Genomic DNA, 15,559 nt, shown 5'->3' with positions numbered 1-15,559 from the left:
AGTAATGGCTGGAAATGGCTAAAAATGCGGTGCTGAAATAGAAGATGATAGTTAAAATTAATGAAACTGCTGAATCTTCAAAACAGATACAAATAGTAAAACAGTTAAAATATATTAAACAGCGAGAATCATAAAAAAAATGTTTAAAAAATGACGGTAAAACCAGGTAAAATGGTTTGAATCGTAACCATCAAAAAAGAAAATTTTGTAAACCCGCAAACAACTGAAAGGATGACAATGTAAAACAGCTGATTCTGTTAGAAAACCCTGATTATGCTTCACTATGATCATTTTGACAAGTAACAACAGGACCAGCAGCGGTTGTTATCGAAACTATACGACTATAAATGCTCTGATTCTGAACAGTAAACAGTCAAAGAACAGAAACACATTCCAACAGTACAGTCAAAAATGGATTAAAACAACTAAACCTAAAAAAAAATGGTAAAAATCTCTACAATGGCCAATGTAGTGGGTGAAATTTCTTCAACAGATAAACAATAAAAGAGCTACAACAATGAAAAAATGGCTAAACAAGGTAAAGTGAGGAAATATTGAATTGAACTGATCAGCAAGTTAGGTCAAAGTCCGCTCCAGTGCTATTTTAAGCTCTTTTCTCCAAACACCCAAAACACAACATTAATAAATAAATGAAATACCGTAATAAAGATGATTACATGATAACATGAGGTAAAAGCAGAACTTCTAAAGGAGCATGTAACACATTCTCAGCACAAAACGTCCTCATACATGTGAAAGGTGTGTATTCATCAACGCTGCAATCCCTTCACACCTGGTTCAAAGTGCAGGATGAACACAGGCTCTTTGTTGGGAAGCTGTGCAGCTGTTGACTTGTCCTCGACTGTACCGAGTAACGCCCAAACCAGCAGTGTCTTTCCTGTAAAGTCTCTGTCAACCACAGTGAAGCAGCAAAGACAGCTTAATCTGAAAATTGGCCTCCATTATGTAATCACTTAGCTTTGCCTACTGACTGGGTGGAGCCTTTCTCTCAACAGTAATAAAAGTAGTCCAGATCAGATCTTTCCTCTTCATGTAAGCCTTTCATCTCTTCTCCAGGCAATTCAGCGCATGCCACAAAGAATAACAAGCACATGTAATCACAAGAAGAGAAACAAAGCAAGACTTCCCAAAACAAAACAGCATTTAAAGACAGTTATTCTCAGTTTAATGTATAAAGTCTGTTAGAGTTAAAGGAACAGGAGGAGGAAGCCGTATTTTCTGTCATGACTTTAGATCAAAAGAGTTGAACAGATTTTAGTTCGGGGGCCACATCCAAGCCAAGTCCATCAAGCAGTGACTGGTAAAATAATGCCATGATAACCTTTACTTTTAAACTTTTCATTCAAATATTTAAAGTTTTTCTTTGCTGTGGTGCAGAGTGTATATGAAGAATAAGTCTATCACCAGGTATTTACTGCAGAAAATGACTCCAACCCCAACGTAAAGCCAATTTTAATGAAATTTTCTTGTGCGAAATACAGTGAAAGATCCTGACAGGCCGCTGTGTGGCGCTTCTGTGGTGTGAATTATTTTCCTGAATTAAGTTGACCTTTTCTTTTTTTTCCACCTTATATTGTTTTCTGCCATATTTTGTTTTACAGCTTCTATATAACTCCACTTTTGTTTCAAATTGCCCATTTTAAGGGTTGTCCATCGACAAAAAGCGTTAAGACACGACACAGCTCGAGCTGGCTATTTATTACAGTTCCACGAGAAGCACTATGATTGTCAAAGAAATTAATAAAAGTACTGATAATAAATGAATTAATAAAACGAGTCATGATTCATATGACTCAAATCAGTCATTTGCGCTTCTATCTTCCAGATGCGTTCCACGAAGAAAGTCTCCGTTTGGCCCGTGGCCTTTGTGGGCGGCCTGCGGTTCGAGTCCCCCAAAGTGAACACCTTGGGCAAAGTGTACGGCTGGAAAACCGTGTTCGACCCTCACCGGCCGTTCGCCATCGACATGGCGGGGTTCGCAGTGAACCTGCACCTCATTCTGTCCAAACCTCAGGCGTACTTCAAGCTGCGCGGCGTGAAGGGAGGCTATCAGGAGAGCAGCTTGCTGAAGGAGCTCGTCACTCTCAGCGACCTGGAGCCTAAAGCGGCCAACTGCACCAAGGTGGGAAACAATGTGAAGCAACCGCCTCCTGAATGTGTGTGTCTGTGCGTGTGTGTGTGTGTGTGTGTGAGCGTCTCTTCACGCTGGCTGTGTTCCTGTTGGGTGCTGTTTTTCTTAACCTGCAGGTATTAGTGTGGCACACGCGGACCGAGAAGCCGGTGCTGGTAAACGAGGGCAAGAAAGGATTTACCGACTCCAATGTGGAGATATGACAGACTTCATCTGACGCAGGTAAAAGCAGGTTTAGAAATGCAAATGAGTGCGTTTCCACAGGAGAAGCATCGCGTCTCACAACATCTTCCGTGAAATGAACGCCTGACCTGTGTCTTCTTTCAAATGCTTGTGGCTTCATGTGGAGGACTGTGCAAACTGTGCAAAAACTGTGTTCAGAACCGGGCTGTGCGTGGCCATCAGAGTATCGCATTGAGAAATGTGGTCACTGTGTTGCCACCAGTAAATCCACAAATGTAAATGACTTGGAAAATGGAACACAAAGCTTCAGAACTTACTCCAGTTCTTTATTATTTTCAAGGTAAAAACCTCTAGTGCCGTTCAGTATATCTCATTTATGGACTATAGATCAGCTGTTGACACCAACCTTTTCTTTCTTTCTTTCTTTCTTTTTTAATAATAAAGTAATTTAATCAATTTATTTAGGATTTAAGATTTTCTACTTGGCCTGATTGTCAAGTAACAAATCATCTCTTGAGTTTCTCTGTTTTGCAGTTACATTTTAAAATACATTTACTTGATCACGTTGAAAAAAACCAAGTTGGCTTATTAAAACTTTGGAGTGGGTTAGATGCAAAGAAGAGATGATGAATAAATTGTTTATGCCCGATCGTTTATTCAGTCAATTCATCTTCTGTTTATTTTAACTTGAGTAAATCAGCTCGGATATATTTGAAGATAATTGGTAAAACAGTAATAAAAAAATATTTTATGCCTTGAATTGTCATCATTGGAAAAAAAAATAGGCATGAATAATCATTATGTGAAATGTAATATGATCAAATAACACAAAGCTCTTCATTCATTGTCACTGTGGGCTTTTCAAAACCTCCTAAACCAAAACACATCGGCATGTGTTTCGGTTTAGGAGACGGTTGTAGTGCACCGGTTGGTTCATTAAGAATTCACGCTGTGATGTAAAATAACCCTGGGCCGAGCCGAAAAAGATGAAAGCAGGGAAAACATCTGAATGTCAGCTCGGATGCGGCGTTCTGCAGCAGCACTGCCGCAGCGTCATTCAGTTTCACACCTTCCTGCTTTTAGTGCTAACAGTTGCCCCGGTTCGGTCTGAATGGACGTGATTACAAATCCAGTTTGAAAAGAAATGGAGTCAGATGAAACAGCTGCTGGTTTGAATGAGGAAAACAAAGGCGACTCGCAGAGGTTTGATTTCTGCCAGGATGAAGACGCTGGGATAGCTGCAGGATGAGTGGCGACATTTGAATCACCTGAAAACCTTTTCTAAAAGCCCTGCTCTTCCCTTCTGCACATTCAGACACTATTGAGAGGCTTCGAGACAGGAGAGCAAAAACCTGATCAAAACTTGAAACTTGGTGTAAACGGGGCCTGAAAGTAGAGATTGGGGTGATGGTTGACGACGTGATCTGACGTTTTGTTCCCTGTTGTTTTCCAGGATCGATCAGGTTCTGGATTCAGGAGCAGGAAACACGGAGCAGATCGCCTTGAGGCGAAGACACCTGGACTTCACCTGCGTCCACAGCTGGAGCGGTGAACAGTACGGCAGAGCCCGGAGCGCCGGGGCAGTGGAGGGGGGGTCTCCCTCCCGGGCCCAGAGACAGAAGCCTTGCCTGCATCCACGCCTGCTGCAAGAAAACATTGACTGTCAACGGTATGAATGCTGGAGTCGAGGCTGACGCTTCCCCTCACAGACTGGCTGGATCATCCCTCCTACTTCAGATCTTGAAGGACCTTTTGGTCTCCGTACCCTCCAGCTGGACTTCGCAGTGTCATTTTCCTCAACGTGACCGGATCTATAAGCTCGACCGGGACTCCTGACTCTTCAGTGAAAGGAATACTTTCTGCAAACAGATGCACTGTGGGGAGTTTCTGTTTGAGGACCGCTGCACCAGCAATTGTTTTCTGATAGCTGCACTGATTTCACTTGTGGTTTAAGTGTCATGACTTCTATGTATGTGTCGTTTTTTCCTTTTTTATAGTTGACTCACTGACTTGGATGTCTGTCAACACCCGGGCGTATCATGCGACTGCTCTGATGCTAGATGTTCATTATTTATACGTACAAATTGGCAGACTTGTGTTATAGAAGATATTCTGGCCAAGATGGTCTCAGTTGACTGAAATCGTTTCTGCCAACAGCTGCAGTACTGCTAAAAGTGTCAAACACTTTTTTCAAGGGTCACAAAGCCTGAACTCATCTTGAGTAGGGCAGAAATAGTTCCACAACACCTATAAATTGAATTTATAAAGTTCTTCTTTGCTGTGATACAGAGCATATGTGATGTAAATGTCTATATTTACATAAAAATCAATGAATTACTATGGAAAAAGACTACAATCTCAACATAAAACCAATTTTGATGAAACCATCTGGTTCAAAATGCAGTGAAATGTCCAAGAAACTGTTGCATTATGGGAGTTTTGATGAACTCACCCTGACAGCATGGCTTTGAGGCTTGTTTGACGGTAACGAGGTGGCCGTCATTCACGGCAGCATCACTGACGTCTCAGGGTTTGTTTACAAAAATCAGTGATTCTTTGAAATTCTGACCGCCTCCTTGGTGGTCTGGTGGGCCGGATTGGAGCCTCTTGCGGGCTGGTTTTGGCACACGAGCCTTATGTCTGACACCCCTGTGTGTTTGAAACGGAATGCTTCACATGAACACGTGTAGTCTTGAAAACCACCTCAGGTAAATTGTTGGGTTCATCTTTCAAACAGTGCCTTTGAAAGAAGGTGATGGACTGGAAGACGACCACCAGAGGGACACAATTTTACACTAATTTATTCAATAAAAACATCTACAGAGAATAGAGCTGGAATTGTGAGTTCACTGAATGTCTGTAACATGTTTGTCCTGCATCCCGCTGTTTTTCGACATCTGTCCCTCCATCTTCTTCCGCTCATTCTCTTCTAGGTCTCTGACGGAGCGAGGGATGATCCACCGTCACTTCAACATTCAAACATTCTCAAATCATTTTGATTTGACCCAAAGTCACTTCGCTGCTCAGTTCCTGACGGTGCTGTGCAGGTTACTGAGAATTTGTTGATTCATTATGGCGTTTGCTCACTGCTTTAGTTAGCTGGCGGACGTCAGATGCTCCATGTTCCTAATGTTAGTGCTGACTGAAGAAAAAATGGTTTTAAATGACAACAGGCACATAGGTTTTATCCGAGTCTTGAACGAATCAGCAGCTGTTTGAAATGCACAGTGGAATATTATATTTGTAATCATCTGAAGAGTTTTATAAGTCCCCCAAAAGCCTGAGAGAGCTCCTTGGATCTCTGCATGATGGCAGCAGACACTTCAAAAGCAGAGAATGGTGTCGAGGACGCGACAGGAGACCGTTTCCACCTGTCACATCCGAAAGAACTTCCAGCCGCTGACACCAAGTCCAGACCTCCGAAGGTTTCATAAAAGGAGGGGCGCGCTCACTCTTCCCATCCTGTTATTTATTTCAAAGTAACTTTTCTGTTATTTATTCATGTTGCTGCCGTCGCCTCTGTTAACAGTCTGGCAGCGTTAATCCTCTTTCATAATGTAAATAAGTTCAAGAAATTCTATATTGTTGTCTTTCTTTGAAAGCCTGAGGAGAGTCTGAGTCACAGTCACCCCTCAGTGAGTGAAGCGTACCTTTAAGTTGAGCCTGTTTCTCATTCCGCTCTTCATTTCACAAGACAAAGAGCAGAGGATCGAGTACAGAATACCAACCCGGCCTGGGAAGTGGTTTGTTCGCTGGTTTGGAAAAGCTTCCCTTCCAGGCTTTTTGTGTTGAGAAAATTCACTCAAACTGTTTGCTGCCCAGCGAGACACGCAGGGAGGACAAAAAACCCAAAACAAAACACTCGGCCAATCAGCTTGGCTGAGACATTTTCTGCTTCCTGAAACTTTCTTTCTGCCATGTTCTTCCTTTTCACCAGCTGGTGTCTGGTCGCAGTGACAATAACAACCTAAATACGGCCTTCGCAACACTTCTCTGCTTTACATTCATCACTCTCTTTTTAAAAATGGGTTTTCTGCAGGAAAGAGATTACAGTGCTCGGCTTTGTCCTAAATTTTACCTGAAGTCTGTCAAAATGCTCACAGGCTCCCCGGGCGCTTTGACCCACTTGTTCCTCTGACAAGGCAAACTGAGGAGACTTCCACAAGCAGAAGATACCTCACTGCGCCAAAGCAGCAGCGCTCCAACCCAACACAGGTTATTCTGCCGAAGACAATGCAATTCTGGCAATAGCACAACTGATTACAGCTGAGGCAAAACATTTATGCAAAACACCTTATGCTTCTGAAACTTCAAGGTCTTTAGATGGCATGATGGCCTCCCAAAAAAAAAAAAAAAAAAAAAAAAAAGCTGAAAATAAGCACATTTGAGTCAATCTAAAATAAGTTCATAGTGTCCAAACAATGGCAGCATTCTGGATACATTGAGTTAATTCAGTTTGTAAAATATCAATCAATCTGAGGCCATGTTGGCCAGAATATTTTCAAGTGAAACCAGAACCTTATAGTTTAGTTTTGGTTGTCCGATTTCAGAACAACAGTGCTCCGAGTCAATGAAAACGCAGCTTTCTGAAAATGCTCTTTCTCCATCGGGAAAAGGGGGAAAACGCAACTCTTTGAAACTCCAGAGCGCCATGACTTCCAGTCCGAGTTGTCATATGAATTATCATTTTTAAAACACTACACCTTTTTAAAGTGAAGATGTGTTTACACCTGAAACACTGTCGTGCAAATTAATTTCATAACAAAACATTTTTATCAATCATTAAAACATGTAAAATACACAAAACTTTATAATACAAAAAATCTAAAATAACCCCATTTATGCTGATAATTTCAAAAGCACACAAAAAGCACAGTTCTTCACCGTGAAGAGCATTTATTCAAATATGAATCTAAAATCATTCGGCTAACAGCATTCAATAAGAAACAAGATGCTGAAAACATTTGCAACTTTGTTGAATTTTTAAGTTTTTTAAGCTGTTTCACACGTCTGTATTTCCCTGCACTGCAATATTGACAACCACAAATCTCAATGATTTCCAGTAAAATTTAACTTTGCAAAAAAAAAAAAAAAAAAGTTTTTTTTTCATTGATGTTTTTTAATATGGTTCTCTGGATTTATCACGTTATGGCTGTCAGTAGATGTGGTGTTCATCAGTTTACTGAGAAACTCTTGACTTTTGATATTACCCTCAGTGCCTGATGCAACACAGTCTTTTCAAGGCACATTTGCAGAGAAAAACTCAGAAGAAATGATGGGAAGGAAAAATTCTCTGTTAACAGGTAATGAAATCTGCAGAACCAGACTCAGAGGTGAAGACAGGAGAGTGAGTGCATGTTTGTGTCATCTAATTGTGAAACTCTATGATGGACTGTCTATGTGTTCAATGTGTTCAATCTTTATGAACTGTTTTACATGTGTCTAGTACATCATATAGTTAAACACAAATTTGGTCAAATTTAAATTTGACTTGTTCCTTTTGTTTGTCACGGCATATTTTCTCCTCATCTATGTTTTGTAGTCTCTTTAAAATCAAATCTTCCTTCCTTCCCTTTTGTTTGTTTTTACGGGGCGCCGTTCAACTTGTCGGGGAAATTACAAAGGAAAAAAAATGTTCTGCTTTAAAGGGTCTCACGAGGCGCAGGTGCAGACCTCACAGACACGTCGAGTACCAGACATGCCAAAGTGTTCACTACAGGCCTGTTGCTCAATTAGATGACGCTGACTAAAACATACAGTTTTAATCCCTGAGCTACAGAGTGAGATAAGTAACCTTCCTCAGATGAATCGCACAAATCAATGAAGCCAGTTGGATCAGTGACAAAACATTATATAGGACACATGATCCACTCCGTTTGACCTGACTAGAGTTATCTGAGCTTTGTGTGTTATGCAGTGGAGGTCTGTGATGACTAAAACCATACTTATGATAATTACTACCTTTGATTGTGTTGACTCATTTTGCTCAAATGAAAATATGTCAGCTGTTATACAAACGAATAGACATTAAAAAAAATATTTTTTTATTTTGTTTCTTTTAATCAGAACCTGCTCCTCAAACAGTTCATTTGAGTTTTTTCTTGTTTTTCATTCATCAAGGGTCTGAAGATGTCATCTACTTGATACGTAGTAAGGTGATGAATCAGGTTTGACAACATAATAAAAAGCACTGTCATATTGTTCGATTCACACCACACCCAACACAGAATAGAACAACGGCCATCATTCACTGATTCTCAGTGTGATCTGAGGGGAAACCGAGGCAGAGGACGGCTTGTATACAGGTGGATGCTGAGGAGCTTCGGTTTTTACAGTTAAGGTCTGAATTCTTTTTTATTTTCTTTGTCTTTGGAGCATTGACTAACAGAACAGACTTTATTGATCGTGCACAGGGTATTTCATGCTGAGTGTCTATGAAGAGGGTTTAAGTTAGTTCAGCCAGGACCACTTTGTCAAAAGTTTATTACAATTCAGAAAGCATAAAAATTGGAGTTACAGTTATTGCATGACAACAACAAAACTACTTCTACAATTCTACAATTTCATTTAGCAGACACTTTTGTCCAAAGCGATGTACAACACAAGCAAGAATACAGACATAAGAAGAAACCATTAGTAAATGCTTCAATTGCTTCAAGTGCGATTGGTCAAGGGAGTTGCCATCAAGTTGCAGAAGAGGAGCCACTACCCCCCCTCTTTCTTTTTTTTCTTCTTTTGCTGGGTTTTAGACCACCTGACCTATTCTTCTCCAAAGATGGGGTTGGATTAAGTCCCGAGGTGTTCTCTGAACAATTGAGTCTTCAATTGTCTCTTGAAAGTAGAAAGGGACTTGGCAGAACGCACAGAGTTAGGTAGTTTGTTCCACCATTTGGGAACAACAGAGGAGAAGAGTCTGGCAAGAGATTTAGAGCCGTGCTGGGCTGGAAGCACCACACGTCTCTCACGTGCAGAGCGAAGAGGGCGAGAAGGAGAGTAGACCTGGATCAGGGAATCCAGGTAGGCCGGAGCCATTCTTGTAAGCATTTTGTAAGCCAGGAGGAGAGATTTGAATTTGATCCTGGCTGCAACTGGAAGCCAATGAAGGGAGATGAACAGGGGAGTGACATGAGCTCTTTTGGGCTGGTTGAAGACCAGACGTGCTGCTGCATTCTGGATCATCTGTAGAGGTTTGACTGTACATGCAGGGAGACCCGCCAGAAGAGAGTTGCAGTAGTCAATACGTGACACCACGAGAGCCTGAACCAGAAGCTGTGTGGCCTGTTGGGTCAGGAAGGGTCTGATCTTCCTGATGTTGTAGAGGGCATAATGACAAGACCGAGAAACTGAGGCCACGTGAACCTTAAAGGTCAGCTGGTCATCAATCATGACACCCAGGTGTCTGGTTGAGTTTGTAGGCACAAGTAGGCTCGAGTGAAGTTGGACACTGATCTGAGGCTGGACAGATGGACAAGCTGGACAGACCATGAGTTCAGTCTTAGACAGATTTAGCTGAAGGTGGCATTCCTTCATCCAGGTGGAGATATCAGCCAGACATGCTGATATTCAAGCTGAGACTGTGGTGTCGTCAGGTGGAAAAGAGAGGAAGAGCTGAGTGTCGTCAGCATAACAGTGGTAGGAGAAGCCATGGGAGCGAATCACTGCACCAAGTGAGGTGGTGTACAGAGACAAGAGTAAGGGGCCAAGCACAACCCCTGAGGGACCCCTGTTGATAGGCCATGTGACCTTGACACCTCCCCTCGCCATGACACTATGAGGGATCTGCCTGTGAGGTAGGACTTGAACCACAACAGGACAGAACCTGAGATGCCGAGGTCAGAGAGTGAGGAGAGGAGGATTTGATGGTTCACGGTGTCAAAGGCAGCAGACAAGTCCAGCAGCAGGAGGGCAGAGGACTGACCAGCAGCTCTTGCCAGCCCCAGAGATTCTGTGACTGAAAGGAGTGCAGTCTCACTGGCATTGACTGCTTGCATTAGGATAACAGGACGATTACATGCCTGTGTAACGATGACCAATGGAATTACAAGCTTAACATAGCAATTGAACTTTGGCAGTGTGGCTCTGTTCTGGGAACTCCCTCCTCTTCCCCACGCCTGTGGGGAAAACTTGAGGCAGCGAGAGCACTCCTCCCTGCCTTCCAAGTGCCGACTTGGAGGTGCATGAGAGAGGGAGAGCAGCAGCAAGAACCCCCGGAACAGAGCAAGCATAATGATAATGTGACATAGGAAGTCAGGACACAAAGGAGGAGCTGGGGAGGAGGTGGGTTATGAGCAGCATGCAGATGACAGCCAGACTCTCAGGTGGACTGGGGCGGCCTAAATAACCAAATAGATCAGCTGATCTGGCTGGGAGGGGGAACCAATCACCTGACGTGAGACTGCATGATAGGCCACCCATAAGCATGTGAGTGAGAGCTCGGCCAAGCAACTTGACTACGTGCCTGTCTGAACTAACACTTTGCTCTATATTGGTCTGTGTGGTTAAACTACAGAGAACTGTGATTCAGATAAAAGTGTATTTATGAAAGCTGTTGACTCTAAGGACATCAGAGTAGTTTGACTCATGCATTCATTCGTTCATGAAAAAAATAGATTACTAGGATCTAGAAAAACATCTTGGTATCACAGTTGTTTTGGAGATGGAGAAGTTAAAGCAACACTAAGGAACTTTCAGTTTTCGTTGATTTTGGCGGCGCCAGTGGACAAAAGCGGTAGTGTTTTGCCTGAACAAATACTACAGTTCCCATGAGGACTAGCGCGTGGCGTGTAAAATCCTGCTCCCGGTGGCATGCTGTCAGACTGAACTCACCTACATTTGTTTCCAGTGGCTGTGTGAAGGATGGATAGCGACGAGGTAATGAATCTAATCGTGGATAAACAATGTTATATCATGATGTGACGCATGCCATAAAGCAGTCCACACATTTGGAGTTTTTTAGTGTGCATGATTCCTACCACCCTCCTCACAGCTGCTTAGTCCGAGTGAAAGCAATACTGATGCCCTCAGGCCGTGACAGAGGGGTCATTCAACTAGTTGTAAGTCGATGTATCATCACAAAAGATATTAAGATGTTTTATTAAGGTTGAAAAGTTCCTTAGTGTTGCTTTAAACTTCACTTACTTCACTTGCAAGATGTCTGTCTTTTGGACCAGGAGTGTTCACCTCATAAAAGCATGATGGATCCTCGGTCCAAGCATTAGAACGTCATGAAATAATTTTCTGATGTTCTAAATTTGTTATGCAAAATAACAATTTTCGAACCGATTGTCCCATACTTTCCACTTTTTATTATAAATATCAACATTGTGTTTCAAATCAAAGAAAATGTGACCCTCAGAATTAATGTGACCCTGAATGTTATCGGTTATATCAAAGTTCCACTAATGAACATCCCAAAGCACCAATGGCTGCCTTCCTTTCCTTTTTGTGCTGTTTGGGAGAAGAAAATGAAAATCAATGCTTCAGCCTTGTTCATTTGTGGAGTTTGCATGTTCTACCTGTCTGCAGGTCTGGCTGCACGACATGTTGTGTTGCATTTATGACCAGCAGCGTTGCTAGTTTTGGGGATGGGGGCGGGACTTAGCCCCCAGGAGATGCACAGGATGTGTGCAGATATAGTGCACACGCGCAAAACTTTACAAACAGCTAACAAAGACTGAGAAATGATTCATTGTTGTTTCAATAATTTTTTTTTTTTTGTTTTGTTTTTTTTTGTAATTCAGTCCAACAACAGATTTGCACACAAAGAGCATGTTTACAGTGTCAGTTCTTAGCCAGGGGTCTCTGGACCCCCAATAGTATTTTGAAATGATAATACGAATATTATAATAATGATATTTTTAAAACCAGGATGTTGCTGCCATTGTTTTTCCTGTTTGGTATGATTTGGTACATGAGGATTATGAGGGGACCTTGAAAAATGTTCTCCATTTTAAAGATTCCTAGATCGAAAAAGTTTGAGAACCCTGGTTTATCGTGTGCGTCCAGGTATTATTGGTCAAACACAGAGCATTTGGTTTATTAATTACATAGGACTTTCTGCTGTTAGCTATTAGCTGAAGCTAACTTGCTGTGACTACCAGCACTGATCACCATTTACTTTCTGAAAAAACTTTCTTATATCCATTTTTCATCCATCACCAGTTTTCTGCTCCTACTAATGTTTAATTCAGTTCTGTGAGTTTCAAAGGTTCACACACACTGTAGGTAAACTGACAGATTTATGATCATAATTAAGTGAAGAATGAACAGTTATTATTCAGTATTCATATTACGACCACTTTATACTGAATATGTCGGCATTTCATTGCCCCCCAAAAATTCAAGCATTATAACATCATGAAAAAAAAAAAGATTTTTGCAGTCCCTATATTCTGGACATTGCCCGGATTTTCAAATAAAATAAAAGTGTGATCCTCAGAGACAATGTGACCCCAAACACTTTGGCTCTCAGACAAGGCGGACGCTTTTTCTATCGCTCCCTACTTGCTTCAGCCTCCCTATTGTCTCTGCTTGCTGCACTCTTGTCTCGTCTGTTTGGCTGGAGTAATCACTTGACTTGGTTTTTCGAACAAACCAAAATATCACCCATGGAATTGATCAGCTGGCTAAGCAATTGGTAGGATTTTTTCAAAGAAGAGCACAGGAGCAGGGGATCCTGCCTGTCCGTACGGGACTGGGCATGCTGGGTATGTGATGGACGCCCAGGGGAAGGGGAGGGGTGTCACATGCCTGGCACCCCTATCCATCGAGGACATTGAGGATGTTTACATTTTTGGATATATGATGATCGCTCTGCTGCTGACTGGCTCGTGCTGAGGCCTGATCCTCTGGAGGATTAAGAAGACCGCCACCACAAAAGACGTCCAAGGGATGATGGTCTTTTCAAATCAATGGGCAGAAGCTGACGCTGACCGTTTGTGCGAGCTCTTTCGAAAGGTGGACAATTTGGGTTATGGACGATTGAGACGCAAGTTGGATGTCACCAAACCCAGCTTCTGTCTGAAAAGTGGAGAACCAAGCAAAGGAAGGTCAAAACACCAAAACAAGATACCTTGTGATTGTGTCTGGCGCCCCTGGAACTCAAAACATCCCCTGAAGATTCAAGGCAAGAAGAAGATTAAAAGTAAAGCATGGTATGTCCTTGGACACTTGCCAGTACAGGTGCCTGTCACGTTTCAAGATATTTTCTGTCAAGATCTTGATGAGCCTGCGCTGTGTCATCGGCTTCGGGCGCTTTCACTCCAGACCTGAGATCACTTCAGGGACATTCTGGGACAGTCCGCTTCATGTGCGCATGTGTGAAACCTCCTATTGTGATATAATGAAGCACACATATTATTATTGTAGTGGTGGCCGCCACTATGGGGCAAGATGTTGGAGATTTAAATGCTGTTTTTGTGGCTCATCTCAAAGTTCTAATGTTGAAAGTGTTGTCAGTGGTTTTCCTTTGTATTCTTGCAATGCAGTTAATAAATAGTTAAGTTAAAAATGTTCACGTCAGACCATGAATGAAAGGTGTAATCTCATCTTGCTATTTTCACTGTTCTAGGTGTAGTGAGTTAAATGATTGCAGTGTGAAAGCAGACCAAACAAAATGAATGTGTGCAATATTTTGTAAAACCTCAAAGGTTTTATTATCTATCCAGAGTGCTTTGTGACTGGAATGTTCTGACTGTGTGTCGTGTCACTTGCTATTTGTTTTACAGATCACAGCACAACTCAGAATATGATGCCGAAGGTGGTGAACACAAAAAGCATCTTTAAAATTTTGCTCATTGTGGTGCCTTTAACAATGCTTCTTCAAGTTTCCTTAAAGAGCACCATCGCACCATTGCTCACTGTAGAAAAAGGTAATATTTTTCACTGTAGTACGTTCATCCTTCAGTATTGTGCATTGAGCACTCATGGTAGAAGGTGGGTAAGTGGAGGACGGGATATGAGGTGAATCCACCTTTGCAACCTTCCAGGTTCTTTGTCACATGCCATTTTATTGCTGAGGGTCTCATGTAAGCTTTTGGTATTGATCTTATGCAATGTTTTAGAAATGGGGACCAAGTGATTTTAGCCAATAGACTTTTAGGGCCCACTATAAATCCCTGCCCCCTCTGCAATGTGACAAGCTCTGCACTTGGCCCTGTTGCTTAAATATTCTCTCCACAAAAATAAAAAAGAGCAATTCGCACATCCTCAGACAGCAATGCATATTAAACTGTTTCATCCAGAAACATAATGAGCTCTGCAGTCCACATTTGCAAGAGATGATAACTCTCATGCATTGAATTAAAAATGAAGGCAACAAGACAGAAGTTTGATAACATTTATTGAGTTTGATTTTTGTTTGTTTCTTTTAATCTCTCTGAGCTATACTTTCTCCTGTATACAACTAAGTTAGATCAGTGTGCAGCAGTTCAATGGAACATAATGTTAAATCTATACCTGCCATCATGCTTGAGCTCATCATCTTTAATTTGTTTCCTCAGCAGATGCTGCCAGATGGATTTCTACTTCCAGGAATTTATTCTCGAGCTGGAGCAAGGACTTCATGAAACAGGTCGACGTTCGGCCTCCGCCCTGGTCCGACAGCCTGCCCACCATCTACGCCATCACTCCTACATACAAAAGATTGATGCAGAAAGTGGACCTGGCACGCATGTCCAATACTCTGCTCCATGTGGCCAACCTGCACTGGATCGTGGTCGAAGACTCTGAAAGCAAGACCAGTTTGGTTGGAGACCTCCATAAAAACAGGGCTGAACTATACCCACCTCATTGTACATGAAACTCAGAACATTACTTCCAGGAGGAGGGTGGTAGGAACCCTGCACACTAAAAAACTCAAAATGTGCGGACTGCTTTACGGCATGCGTCACATCATGATATAACATTGTTTAGCCACCATTAGATTCATGACCTTGTCGCTATCCATCCTTCACACAGCCACAGGAAACAAATGTAGGCGAGTTCAGTCCTACAGCATGCCACCGGGAGCAGCATTTTATGACGCCACGCGCTAGTCCTCATGGGAACTGTAGTATTCCTTCAGGCAAAACACTACCGCTTTTGTCCACTGGTGCCGTCCAAATCAGCGAAAACGAAAAGTTTCTTAGTGTTGCTTTAAGATGTGTGTCTCACAATATAGCAGTATTAAAAACATTGGGTGTACACCATTTACAATATTTAGCTTACCTCTGTAGCTAATCTCTG

The 15,559-nt window shown here is 42.1% G+C and overlaps 1 protein-coding gene across 2 annotated transcripts in view; it reads left to right on the top strand.

Annotated features, from left to right (window-relative positions):
- The window catches only part of LOC115395944 (galactosylgalactosylxylosylprotein 3-beta-glucuronosyltransferase 1-like), a 29,958-nt gene extending 24,804 nt beyond the window's left edge, over positions 1-5,154 (top strand). For both annotated transcript variants that reach the window (XM_030101646.1, XM_030101645.1), the window contains 3 exons: positions 1,847-2,143; positions 2,269-2,374; positions 3,789-5,154. In XM_030101646.1, the coding sequence (XP_029957506.1) occupies positions 1,847-2,143; positions 2,269-2,355 (384 nt within the window). In that variant the 3' untranslated portion in view covers positions 2,356-2,374; positions 3,789-5,154. The remainder of the gene's footprint in view (positions 1-1,846; positions 2,144-2,268; positions 2,375-3,788) is intronic.
- Positions 5,155-15,559: the final 10,405 nt, after the last annotated feature.

The sequence above is a fragment of the Salarias fasciatus genome, chromosome 10 (assembly GCF_902148845.1).
Source record: "Salarias fasciatus chromosome 10, fSalaFa1.1, whole genome shotgun sequence".
In the NCBI taxonomy this organism is placed as follows: domain Eukaryota; kingdom Metazoa; phylum Chordata; class Actinopteri; order Blenniiformes; family Blenniidae; genus Salarias; species Salarias fasciatus.
The sequence above is the reverse complement of the archived record's forward strand: the minus strand, read 5'-3'. Positions and strand labels throughout refer to the sequence as shown.